Source organism: Taudactylus pleione, unplaced genomic scaffold (assembly GCF_031769625.1).
Source record: "Taudactylus pleione unplaced genomic scaffold, aTauple2 ptg000400l, whole genome shotgun sequence".
Lineage (NCBI taxonomy): Eukaryota > Metazoa > Chordata > Amphibia > Anura > Myobatrachidae > Taudactylus > Taudactylus pleione.
Window position 1 is genome coordinate 5544168 of NW_028284802.1, and position 14375 is coordinate 5558542.

Genomic DNA, 14375 nt, shown 5'->3' on the forward strand with positions numbered 1-14375 from the left:
CGTACCCCTGGAGCGGTGGGTATGGGGGTAATGGGGGGGCCAAATAATGTAAGACTATTGTACTTTACAGTGGTATTGGTACCTTGGATTATTAAATCTATCTATATAGATCTTGACCACTCTCTGATGTGCTGTTAGATATGATAAAAGTGTTAGCTTTTTTAATCTAACATTGTATAATTATTGTATGTATGTATATTATTGCATGTTTATAATTTAAGATTTTCATTTCCTATGATTCTTTTATGACATAACATTAAAAGTTAAGTTTTACTATACAAGGTAGATTCTTGTGCCCCCAAAAAAGAGAGTACTTTCTTTCCCTTTTCTGAATGTTGTTCTTACTCTAATGGGTGCACCTCCATAAGGATACTATATCCATGATACTACTATCTGCATTTGCATATTTATTTATTTGGAGTAATTCTACCTTCAGCTTAATTCATTCAGCACCAGTGCTCAGAGTATCCCCTTTTCCCTTCCCTAGTATTACATACATGCAAAAGCAGCCAGTATTTACCCTGCATGCAATCATAATAAACAAATGTATCTGCACCCCTGCAGTGCAGCATGGATTGCCCAGGTGCACAGTTACTTGCTCTTTTTTTGCTTTACTCCCACTTCAGAATCAGCCCCATAGCTTTTATCTGTCTCTGACTATAAACTGCATTTCCTAATGACCCCTCGCGCATTAATCACCGTGCCTCAGCCTCTCCTCAAGGCTATACCCTACCCTCTACTACAAATACACCATCCTCTCTGGCAGTCTCCGGAGTCTCACTATGATCCTTTCACTGCTGCTGCTGATTTCTCTCCTCCTGATATTTCTCTACCTCAGATGTTCCCAATGGCGGCTCCCAGGATTCCCCAGGTCTGGCAAGCAGCAGTACCCCCCACGTCCTACGCCTTTACCTTTCCTGGGTAATCTGTTTCATCTGGGGCGCTCTGATTTACCCTGTCACTTCCTGCGGCTGTCCAAGACATACGGGCCCATCTTTCGCCTGAGCTTCTGGGGTCAAGGTGAGCATCTGAGGGTCTATATACAGTATACACAGAATTGTATTACAGCTAAAATATCCATATACAATAAGTGCGTCCAAATAAAGTGTACCTGTGGCCTGCATAACTATGCTATGTGCGTTATGCCGTAACCGAGAGCAACCAATCGTATGTTTGGTTCCAGGTTGTAGGATAATTGGTTAAGCCCCTTTCTCTTACCTTTTACTAAGTACTGTGGGGGGCAGAAAATATAGGGACACAGCACGGAAATGTGATTGTGAAATGAAAACCTCGCCACTCATCAGAATACAGAACATTTGATTTTTTAATACATACCCTATAAATATTATGGATTATGGGCCTGATTCAGCACGTCTCGCTTTTGCGATCGCGCCTTTGTAATCGCATGCAATGCAGCTGCGAAAATATGCTAATGTCTGCCACTGCTCAGCCAGCATAGAGACGCCCACTACCGCTTTCTCACACCCGTAATATCTCGCTGTCCTGCGTACACATCGGTAACATCGGAGCCTCACGCACAGCAGGTCTAACCTGTCTCAGAATTTGCAAAATATCGTCGCACGCAGTGAGTACACAAGCTACATATGCCGTCGCAGTGGCTAATTTATGCACGCCCATGCAACGGGGTGGCACACCTGCGTTTCTCCGACCAAGGATGCCGAAGGGGGGGGCGGGTACAATTTACCTGGATCCAGACTTTCAGAGGGGTCCGGCGCCAACCCCCCTCCCTCCCTCTACAGCAGCTGTGTGCTGGGATGCGGTGGGAGATTGCTCGCGGCTGCTAAGCAGCAGCCACAGCAATCTCCTATGCCTGGGGGGGGGGAGAGATCACACTGATCGCGCCCCCTCTGGCTTTGCGCAGGGCTGAGGGGCTCACAGTACAGTATGTTTTTTGTTGTTTTTGTTCTTCAAGGGGGCGTGGCCACGCTTCCAGCGATTATGCCATACCCCCTCTTTACCGGGGCCCGGCGGCGCTCTCTACGCCCGTGTCTCCAACCACTCCCCCAAGTACCCACAACTGCTCACATATTTACTTTTGGGCCAGATGTGGCCATTTAAAGATGTTTGTTGGTGCACAATGTCTGACCGCTGCATTACTGTATTATGTGTGTTGGTGCACAATGTCTGACAGCTGCATTACTGTATTATGTGTGTTGGTGCACAATGTCTGACAGCTGCATTACTGTATTATGTTTGTTGGTGCACAATGTCTGACAGCTGCATTACTGTATTATGTGTGTTGGTGCACAATGTCTGACAGCTGCATTACTGTATTATGTTTGTTGGTGCGCAATGTCTGACAGCTGCATTACTGTATTATGTTTGTTGGTGCGCAATGTCTGACAGCTGCATTACTGTATTATGTTTGTTGGTGCACAATGTCTGACAGCTGCATTACTGTATTATGTTTGTTGGTGCGCAATGTCTGACCGCTGCATTACTGTATTATGTTTGTTGGTGCACAATGTCTGACAGCTGCATTACTGTATTATGTGTGTTGGTGCACAATGTCTGACAGCTGCAGTACTGTATTATGTTTGTTGGTGCACAATGTCTGACAGCTGCATTACTGTATTATGTTTGTTGGTGCACAATGTCTGACAGCTGCATTACTGTATTATGTTTGTTGGTGCACAATGTCTGACAGCTGCATTACTGTATTATGTGTGTTGGTGCACAATGTCTGACAGCTGCATTACTGTATTATGTGTGTTGGTGCACAATGTCTGACAGCTGCATTACTGTATTATGTTTGTTGGTGCACAATGTCTGACAGCTGCATTACTGTATTATGTGTGTTGGTGCACAATGTCTGACAGCTGCATTACTGTATTATGTTTGTTGGTGCGCAATGTCTGACAGCTGCATTACTGTATTATGTTTGTTGGTGCGCAATGTCTGACAGCTGCATTACTGTATTATGTGTGTTGGTGCACAATGTCTAACAGCTGCATTACTGTATTATGTGTGTTGGTTAACCCTGATGGTATGAAACATCAATTGTTTTGCCACCAATGCTCATCCCTGTTCTATTACTCACTGGGCAGCGACCCAATCAGAGGTGGGGCTGGGGCTTTGTGGGTTGTGTCAGGGGGTGGTGCTAGGCTATGGAGAAAGACAAAATAACATTGCTGGACTTTGTGACATCGATGGCGGAGAACCACTGGATCTTCAACCATCAATAGCAAACCATCATCTGCCGGTGGTTAACCATCTTTGGTTGATGTCCATCAACACTCAAGACTGCTCCCACTTATGCCTGTGAATGTTAATGCCTCCCCTTTTTCTGTATCTATTTTGTTTACAAGTACAGTAATCTATAAATGTATTGGCTGATGTATCCCCTGATTGGTCATAGGCTTCCACAGGGAAACTTCTGTTATAATAGATGCCCGGAGCACAGACAGGGGTGCAGTATCTGGGATGGATCTGATAGATTGCAGTTTCCTAGTTACAATTTAGCAGTAGAACAAGTATTATGTACGCCGTCCTTTTTCATTTCTCCTATCTTCCCAACAGACATCGTTGTATTAAACAGCGGCGCCCTGATCCGTGAAGCCCTGATTAAGAAGTGGGCAGACTTTGCTGGGAGACCAACGAGTTATGTAGGTAGGTACCCATATCAGCGATCAGCCCTCTGGCAGGTAACATGAGTGTGTCATCGTGCTCAGATCATATATCGACATGAAGATCACATGTGAGGACTAGGGACCTCATTCAGATGCGGTCGCACGGAGCGATTGGTCGTAGTGAGCAATGTTTTTTTTAACTGCACATGCGTCCACATGGCAGTGCGTGTGCGCAAGCCTGTCTTTCCGACCGCAATACTCTTGCACGTTAGTCACTACGAGGTCGTAGCTGTGTTTGACATTTCGGGCCGTTTGTGGGTGGTTACAGGGGAAGGTGTTTGTGAACGCAGGCATGGTTGACCTTAAAAAAGGGCATTTTAAGGGCATGCATCTATTACTGAGTGAGTCATCACACACGTCATCTCGTTGCAATAACGACGGTATTGCTCGCAGTGCTAAAGGTAGCCCAGGGTCTACCCTAAGCATTGCGAGTGCAGGCGATGGTTTCTGCCTCAACCGATGTTTGTAGGCAATTGACAATGTAACAGGTGTTAATCGTGCTGACGTAGGTTGCCGCCTGCGACCGACTCTGAATTAGGCCGTAGAGATAGGAGGTGTGCTTTCATTGTTGTGGGTGTTTCCACGCTTACGATGTGCGTTGCGATTGAGCGCTCGTTTCGCATATTCTCGATCACTTTGGGTGCGACCGATCGCTCCCGAGCGACCGCCACTGAATGAGGTCCTAGATGTGTCCATGACAGACACCACAATCTGGCCTTTAGTATCATCGTGTGTGCTTCCACTGTCCATGATGCAGGTGACCTGATATCGCTGGGGGGGAAGGATGTGTCCCTAGGAGACTACACTCCTGTCTGGAAGGTGCAGAGACGACTCACTCACTTGGCTCTGCAGAAACGGGTACGCAGGACCCTCGAGACCCTACTGGGGGAAGAAGCCAAGAAGCTGTGTCAGGTGATTATGAGACGGAAGAGGGACTAAGGGGTCTATGTACTAAGCCTCAGAGAGAGATAAAGTGAAGAGAGATAAAGTACCAACCAATCAGCTACTTTATAGGCTGTGTTTGAAAAAGTTAGGAGCTGATTGGTTGGTACTTTATCTCCATCCACTTTATCTCTCTCCATGGCTAGTAACATAGACCTCTAAGCTTTATCCATCTATCTATCTGACCATCCCTCCCTCCCTCCCTCATCATGAGGGTGTGTGTTTGGGGTTACATTCTGACTAACTTTATTTCTTCCCCAGGATTTCCGGCAGAGGGGAGAGGAGCCAATGGATGTGGCTGAAGACTTCTCTCTTCGCACATGTAGAGTGATCGCAGAGCTGACATTTGGCACGTCTGTAAGACAGAGACGCCACCTGCCATTTTGTTTTGCTTACTATTCCCCATCCCTGTCTGGCCACTATACACATCACTGTTACTCCACAAACCATAATACTCTCCTGTAAGCCAAGTCTGAGTTGCAAGGCACTGTCCAGACATGCTCCTTTAGCAGAGAACACATGACCTGCTGGAGTACTTTGGGGAAGGATTATGGAACGCCGCAACGCAACGTCATGCACGCAGGGGGCGGCACAGGGCGCAGCACTGCCCTGTTACGGCACTGCTGGGCCTGATTCTAACTTGGAAGCATCTTCAGAAACGCATTTCCCAATTTCGAGCCAACTGCGCATGCATCTGACTCTGAAAACGTTGTGTGCATGCGCCGCGCTACACATTCGAAGCTGCACGTAGTTACATCTGTGTTAGATCTTGACTGAATGGAGACTAATGTTAAGTGGGAATTTCTGGGCAGCGAGTATTAAAAAGTACACAGAGTCCACTATTGCGTACAGAGGTGCTGGCCAAAGCAAGACCATGGGCGTTCCAGAGTGGTGACCTGGCGGTGGTCTGAAGTGTGCGAAATATAAGGGCATCTCATGGGCGTGTTATGGGAGTGTAAGTGAAAGTTTCTGCATTCCCATATAATGAGCCGCAGCCACGGGGTCCCTGTTTAGCCAGAGTTCAGTAGAAGACACTACACTAGTCACAGGCTGGTGCGTGTGGCAATGGGGAATGCCATGGTGCGCCGGTGGTTGAGTATTTGGAGCCACTGGCAGATTTGCACTGTCCATGGGCATTGAAAGTAGATGCTCAGGTCTTCCGTTCTCTGTACACTCTAGTACACAAGGGAGAGGCTGAATCTAGCATTTCTATATTACCGCCACTGCAAATGCATTAGCATACTTCTCTGCATCAGGCCCAGAGACCGACAGATACCCTAATTAGCATATCTTAGTCCGTAGGCTGCCGCAGCCAGGCGCAGGTTCAGGCGCGGCTGCGTTCATCTCAGAATCACCCTCTCAGCAAATTCCAGCTGGAAAATGTATAACACAGAAAATAAATGCAGGTGTAGATGTGTCTGGGACCTATAGCAATCATGAATTTGGATAATTTTTATATGTAACTAATTGAGTAGGTGAATTCATGGTGCCAACTGCACAATAACGCTTTCCTTTACTCCTCCATAATGCCGCCTTTGTTCCCTTATGCCTGTACAGTATTTGTCATTGCCTGTCACATGATTCTCTGATGTACTAACCTGCTCCTCTTCCTTATTCCACCTCTGTCTCTCCCACAGTACGAGCTCTCGGACCCCGCGTTCCAGGAGATACACAGGTGCATTGTTAACATCATTAAGTTATTTGAGGCTCCAGCTGTCGGTGTCTTGGACTTCATCCCATTTCTTAGGGTGAGACCAATATATGACTAGAAATAAGATATTACTGAGGCAGATAAAGGAGTTAAAAGTCTCTCCCTGCCCCTCCGGGTTGACACTGACAGAAGGGAGCTACACTATGAGCCTGTACCTCCCCCTGCAGCCTGCAGGGTGACACTTACAGAAGGGCGCTATGAGTCTCTCCCTTCCCCTGCAGGGGGACACTTACAGAAGGGCGCTATGAGTCTCTCCCTTCCCCTGCAGGGTGACATGACAGAAGGGAGCTATGCATCTGTACCTCCCCCTGCAGGGTGACATGACAGAAAGGAGCTATGCGTCTGTACCTCCCCCTGCAGGGTGACATGACAGAAGGGAGCTATGAGTCTGTACCTCCCCCTGCAGGGTGACATGACAGAAAGGAGCTATGAGTCTGTACTTCCCTCTGCAGGGTGACATGACAGAAGGGAGCTATGAGCCTGTACCTCCCCCTGCAGGGTGACATGACAGAAGGGAGCTATGAGCCTGTACCTCCCCCTGCAGGGTGACATGACAGAAAGGAGTTATGAGCCTGTACCTCCCCTGCAGGGTGACATGACAGAAAGGAGCTATGAGCCTGTACCTCCCCCTGCATGGTGACATGACAAAAGGGAGCTATGAGCCTGTACCTCCCTCTGCGGGGTGACACTGACAGAAGGGAGCTATGAGCCTGTACCTCCCCCTGCAGGGTGACATGACAGAAGGGAGCTGAGCCTGTACCTCCCCCTGCAGGGTGACATGACAGAAGGGAGCTATGAGCCTGTACTTCCCCCTGCAGGGTGACATGACAGAAGGGAGCTATGAGCCTGTACCTCCCCCTGCAGGGTGACATGACAGAAGGGAGCTCTGAGCCTGTACCTCCCCCTGCAGGGTGACACTGACAGAGATGCGCTATGAGCCTGTACTTCCCCCTGCAGGGTGACATGACAGAAGGGAGCTATGAGCCTGTACCTCCCCCTGCAGGGTGACATGACAGAAAAATTATTACAATAATACATAAAAGATATTTATAAATTTATAAATTATAAACATCTTATTTGTTTATTGTATTCATTGTTATAGTTAACACTCACCAGCTTTGTCCAGCTCCCTGGGATTGCAGGGAGACGAGAGATGAGGCAGCTCATCCTCGATTCTGTTTAGTCAGACACTGCTTGCAGAGCTGGGGGTGGGGCCACACCACGGATAGTAAGCTGCACAGAAAGAGAGCTAACACAGGTATGCCTCTGAGTAGGTGGGGCACGCCTTGAGCACTTGACACCTTGGATGTGTATTGTGACCAGGAAGTGTACTGCAGTGTTTAGAGATCGGAGCTGAGTCAGCAACAGAAAGAGAAGACACAGTGATGCAGGTAGGAGAATCAATGGACACTGAAGCTTAAGTGTAGTGCAGGCAGTTACAGTGAGTAGAAGGTGAGACAGGCTCCCAGCACTCAGACCCATCTCCATGTGTACCTCCCCAGCCATTGACCTCACCGCATATCACTGGTACTTGGAGTATATACGACTTTCTATTTTTCTCTCACATGTGTTTCCCTCTAATCAGAAGCTCCCAAACCAAGCCTTAAACCGTCTCCTGAGGGCCGCGGAGAGAAGGGACGGCTTTGTGAGACGTCAGCTGGAGAGACACAAGGTCTGTGAAGAGCTGTGGTCTCAGGGCATTTATAGAGAAATGATTCTGACATTTGGTTACTATATAGTACATAGACCCCTATGTCTCTTTCCTCTGTCAGGCTCATCTCCCGGAGGTGGAGTCACAGGAAGACATATTGGATGAAATGATCCGTTTCCTTAAAGAAAAGTCCAAGACAGAGGGCAACGAAGAGTCGGAGCTCACAGAAGATCACATTCACATGGCCATGGTGGACCTGTTCATAGGAGGCACTGAAACCACGGCGTCCTTACTAACCTGGACAGTGGCCTTCCTTGTCCATCACCCCGAGGTGCGACCACACCCAGTGATGCACACCTAATGTTACAGTGAAGTACTAGAATAATAATATAGCTCAGGCTTATATAACCTGTACCTCATTAGCTGTGCTGGGACTACAAGTCTCAGCATGCCCTGCAGTCATTGTGTAATATTTGGCAGCTAAATCGTGTTGTACACCTTACTGCAAAACAGAAGGACATGAAAAGGTAGGCAGTGCCCAAAGCCAAGTATTTTATATTGCTCACAGATCTCTGAGGTGATTTATGTTTTATAATCGGTTGTACATTATTCAATACGATTTGAAAGAAAACCGTTTATATACCTTTAATACGGTACTTGATGCCCGACTGATGTTTTTGTCTTTTAGGCTCAGGAGAAAATTCACCAGGAGATAATGGGAGCGGTGGGGCGTGATCGGTACCCCACATATTCAGATCGTAGCAGCCTGCCGTATCTCTGTGCTACTGTCTCGGAGGTGCTCCGACTGCGCCCTGTGGTGCCCCTTGCAGTGCCACACTCTGCCACTAGAGACACCAGGTGAGACATGATAGTGGAGTGGCCCAGCTCCTGTAATGGGGGGGGTGATAAACCGTTGTAGAGATGACAAGTGGAGAGATTTCCCATAACAACCATCCAGCTTCTGTCATTTTATAGTATGTACTGGATAAATCATAGCTAGAAGCTGATTGGTTGCTATGGTCAACTACTCGACTTCTCGTTTTAGAATGTTTGATACATCTTAGTGACCATATAGTGTCATCATCTTTGTGCCATTCATAATGTGATGCATACAGTGCTGGGTAACATGAGCATGCCTTAACCCAGTGGTTCCCAAACTTTTTTGAATCACGGCGCCCTAGTGCATCAGCATTGTTTTCATGGCACCCCTAAGCCAAAAGTTTTATTGAGAAATTCAGAAAAAAATGTAGTGAAGTAAATTGTGCGTACCTGTCATCCTTAGGTTTGGTTACATAGTGGGGGACAGGTTTGTGCTTCGTTTTGTGCACATATTTACATTACATTGACCATAAATAATTTAATTTGGTGCTGGACCAACAAACTGAGGCACCCCTGCAAGTGTCCCGAAGCACCCCAGGGTACTGCAGCGCACAGTTTGGGAACCACTTAACTGGCTAATATTTTTTTCAAAAATGTCCCCAAAATTGTCATTTTTTTATTATAATTTTCTTTACTCAAATTATGTAATTAAGAACTATTTAAACCTGATTCAATAATTTTATGAACAGATATGCAGACTTGTTTATAAAATTATACTGAGTAAAGGTTATATATTCTTGTTTGATAATTTAAAAAAAATAATAATAATTTGGGGACATTTTTGAAAAAAAAATTGTATATAGAAAAAACCACTTCCATAAACAAAAAATGATATAAACGCATAACTCAAGGATTGCCAATGGCTTGCTGCTGGTCAGGGGGGAAAGAGACCAGGGGAGGCTGGGCTGCTGCTGTGCATTCATCCCAGGCTGGAGGGCAATTTTAATTGGATCGCAGCTCACAGCCAACCACCTGCGGCTGCAGAAATCCTTTTAGGATTGACCCCTTTCTATAGTCCGGCCGGCATGAGCTTGGCAGCTGTATCTTCTGAGTATCTAAATTGAGGTGCAAATATAAAGCTGTCCAGCATTCATGGGCTACATGCAAAAGCAGCCTGTATTTACCATGCATGCAAAAAAATAAATGTATTTGCACCCCCTGCATTGCAGCGTGGTTTGTCCAGGTACACAGTTACTTGCTATTTGTTGCTTTACTTCCATCTTTTTTTTTTTTTGCTTTACCTGCTCTTTTTTTAACTACTTATCAAGCTTTGTTAACAACTTTACTGGCATGGTTGCATGGAATAGAACCGCAGCCAGCTGTGCTTCAGCTGACAAGGTTGCATCTTATGCGACCACACCTCCGCGCTGCCGCCCCCGGCTTTTGAAAAGGAAATCCATTCTGCACATGTGCAGAACATATCTATTCTGGCTCTCTGGCCCCCCAGCCCACGTTTGCCTACCCTCCCGATTTGGTCGGGAGCCTCCCGAATATCTGGTACCGCTACCGACCCCCCGGAAAGGCAGGCAATCCTCCTGGCTGCCGCCTGACCCTCCCCCGGACTGCTAATAGAAACCTCCGAAGAGGGGGGGGGGGGCGATGACGCCATAGTGGCCCCGCCCCCTGCTTCACAATGCCTTTAATTTCGGCATATGGAGGAGGGGGCGGGCCCACCATGACTCGATCGTGCAGTCACGCCCCTAATACGGGGTCATTGCCCGGCCACGCCGTCCGCTGTATGCAGGCATTCAGCTTCCCCTCGAAAGGAGGGAGCTGAATATCGGCAAGTATGCCCCAGCCATTGAATAATAATTAAAATATATAAATATATTTACATTTATTTTTAAAAATACTTTCGAAACTTTAATAAATAGAAAACAATTGACAAATTCTGACCGATTTTGTGGGGAAAAATCGTCAGTTAAGTGATAATTATGCCTTCTTCATGGGCTGCCCACACTTGCTCACTGCATACAGCTCACAAAATGGCTGCCACCAATCTGCATATGAGACATGTGTATTGTTTTACTCTGTAGCTCGAGATTTCAATGTCTTCTTAGAGCATTAATGCTTACATAAGTGTTCATTTTAATACTCCAGCACCATAGTGATGGTCCTCTTCCACTGGTCTTACTGTATGATTATAATACATGTTGATGACAATGTAACTTTTTACACATATTTTCTCTATTTCCCACTTAGCATTGCAGGATTCACCATTCCAAAAGGAACCACAGTAATCCCAAATATTTTTGCAGCTCATCATGATGAAACAGTCTGGGCCAATCCTGATCAGTTCTGTCCAGGTATGTAAGTTCATAATATTTTTTTATCAGAAATCAGCTTTAGACTGTGCTTGTCATCCATACACAATGTAGGTACAGTAGCCATTTTAGCCTTCAGTGATGTCATTAGTTCCTAGTGTACTGATAGGGTGCGATTGGTAAATAATAATTCAGTCCACAAAATGGCTGCCTCTGCTTAGTGTCTGTGACAGATTTAACATAAATAAGGGATGCCAGGATCGTACTAATAATATTAATTCTCTCTTTGTCTTTTATTTTTTCCAGAGCGATTCCTGTCACCTTCAGAAGGCATTGTCCCCTCACGGTCTCTCCTTGCTTTCAGTATGGGCGCACGGCTCTGTATCGGCGAGACCTTGGCCCGCATGGAGATTTTCTTCTTCCTATCTCACTTCTTCAGGGATTTTTGCTTCTCCCCGGTGTCATCTACACTCCTTCCCGACCTTCATGGGGTCTTTGGGATTAATCTAAAGTGCCGTCCTTTTCTGGTACGTGCCCTTCCACGGGAGACTATGCCATCAGATGCCAAATGGATTCAGCAGAAAAAGTCACACATAAATGAGACTTAATACAGTCACCTTGGTTCCTTGTGTGAACGGGGATAGTCGAGTACAGAGCAGAACACTTTGTGATTCTCCATCATAGTGCTAATGTATCTAGAAAACAGCTTCCAATTGTCACAGCCCCACCTTAATTGTTTGAAAAAGGGGACAATTGTAATCCTATTAAAGGCCAGTCCTGTTTGTTATAGCAAAGTGAATCTGAAATTGGTGTATAAAAGAAATGTTCTCCAAATATCCACCAAGCTGTGTGGTTAGTGGCATCTCTGAGGTACTGTATAAAGCGAGTGAGGGTACCAGTTTACGTTCCACAGCCAATCTATTCACTAGAACCAGTGACCTCAATGAACAAACTGCTCAGCTGTCCTAATTCCGAACAACTGTCGGAATATTTGTCCGAGTCACAGTGAATTCAGAGAGCATATGTGGCTGAGCCTCTTTTGCCCAGTGGAACTGAAGGGTGATTATAGATGGCCGCCGACCATTGATGGTTTTGCCATTGATGCTGGAGGTTCAATGGTTCTCCACCATCGATGGCAGAAGTGCAGCAATTGTTTTTTTCAGCACAGAAGACACAGCGGTTAGCCCTTGCCCACACCTGTCGCACCGACCAGTCCCACCACTCTACCCTGATTGACCTGCCGCCCACCATGTCCCACTGCAAGGAATTCAAACCATCAATACTTTTCCATCAATGGATTCATGCACCAATGCTTAATGGTAAAGCACCAGTGGCACCATTGACAATGAACCCTTTGATGGCCATCCCTAAAGATGATTATGGGGGCAAGAGGTTTACCTAGATCTTTGAAGTTCTAGACATGCCCCTTATGGTGTGGCTCTCCTATTGAGGCATGATCAAGTCCACTAGCATGACCATGTCTTGTTTGTGAGTCATGTCCTCATATAAATACAATGTTGGAGGGTATGAATGAGATAGAAATAGGAAGTCACTGAACAAGCCCACCATCATGGAAACGCAGCCAATCAACACTTTAGGAGCCAGTGGCTTGTCATGGCTATGTAGGGGCCAAGGCTGGATAAAAACAGATGTTGCTGGTTCTCAGTCAGTTGATAGACTGCCCTCCCCTGAATAGTTGTCCAGTATGATAAATAGCTTCCTCCAATGCCTGCAGGTGACCAGCTCGTTGGAATATGGACTAAATATTCATCTGTTCTTTGAAGTGAACAGTCACAGATTAGTAAGAGCTAAAGCATTGCAGTTGGCAGAATACACTCAACTCACAGTACTATGATGGTAGTTATGAATTATTACATATTACATGCAGCTGATATTGTCCCAGATCAATATTGAGGATATGAAGAATGATGTAAACTGGAAGGTATGTTTGGAGACAAGCAGCACGCAGAGGATTAAATGATTCATGTAATATTGAAGTAATGGATAATGTTGTGTCAACTTCATTTTAACGCCAACAATGACCACACAACTATAAGCCATAAATCTTGCATTATTAGTGCTGCTATTGGTATGTTGTGTGACTTCCAGGCTTCCGAGCATTGCAGCAGCTAAACACATACATTCTACTGTCACTGAGTTATCTATAGCAATAAACACTGTGTATACTTTATACATCACAGCGCTCATTCCAGAGCAGCCCTATGTGTCTCACACGGGTGACCATTCACATGCTATGTGTCTCACACGGGTGACCATTTACATGCTATGTGTCACACATGGGTGACCATTTACATGCTATGTGTCTCACACGGGTGACCATTTACATGCTATTTGTCACACACGGGTGACCATTTACATGCTATTTGTCACACATGGGTGACCATTTACATGCTATGTGGTTCACATGGGTGAACATTTACATGCTATGTGTCACACACGGGTGACCATTTACATGCTATTTGTCACACATGGGTGACCATTTACATGCTATGTGGTTCACATGGGTTAACATTTACATGCTATGTGTCACACATTTGTGACCATTTACATGCTATGTCTCTCACACGGTTGACCATTTACATGCTATGTGTCTCACACGGGTGACCATTTACATGCAATGCATCTCACACGGGTGACCATTTACATGCTATGTGTTTCACACGGGTGACCATTTACATGCTATGTGTTTCACACGGGTGACCATTTACATGCTATGTGTTTCACACGGGTGAACATTTACATGCTATGTGTCACACATGGGTGATCATTTACATGCTATGTCTCACACGGGTGACCATTTACATTTTATGTGTCTCACACGAGTGACCATTTACATGCTATGTGTCTCACACGGGTGACCATTTATTTACATGCTATGACACATGGGTGACCATTTACATGCTATGTGTCTCACATGGGTGACCATTTACATGCTATGTGTCTCACGTGTAATCCTGGTTAAGGGTTAAAAGAAATACAGTATTAATAAACATATTCTGAGGCAATATGTGTACTTGGGCTGACAAATGTTATATATGACATATGTATAGTTGTATATTGAGGTAAAACATGCCTGGTTTATTAATTGGCAAATGGCCTTTGGAAAAGGATATGTGTACAATTTGCGAAAAAAGAAAGGTATATATGTTTCATGTATTTATATGACAGTTTGTGTGGCACTTCTTTCTCTGATGGGGATGTACCTCAGTGTATGGGATGCACATGCACTGTAGAAGAAGGGGCGGAGTAATATAGGT

General features: G+C 45.7%; 1 protein-coding gene across 1 annotated transcript; it reads left to right on the forward strand.

The window, feature by feature from the left end:
• Positions 1–782: 782 nt before the first annotated feature.
• Positions 783–12023, forward strand: CYP21A2 (cytochrome P450 family 21 subfamily A member 2). Its single transcript, XM_088446568.1, has 10 exons — positions 783–1020; positions 3541–3630; positions 4408–4562; positions 4854–4949; positions 6230–6340; positions 7889–7975; positions 8076–8285; positions 8643–8812; positions 11036–11139; positions 11404–12023. Exons 1-10 carry the CDS (start codon positions 783–785, stop codon positions 11703–11705), a joined length of 1563 nt encoding a protein of 520 aa, XP_088302694.1. The 3' UTR covers positions 11706–12023.
• The last annotated feature ends 2352 nt before the right edge of the window (positions 12024–14375 follow it).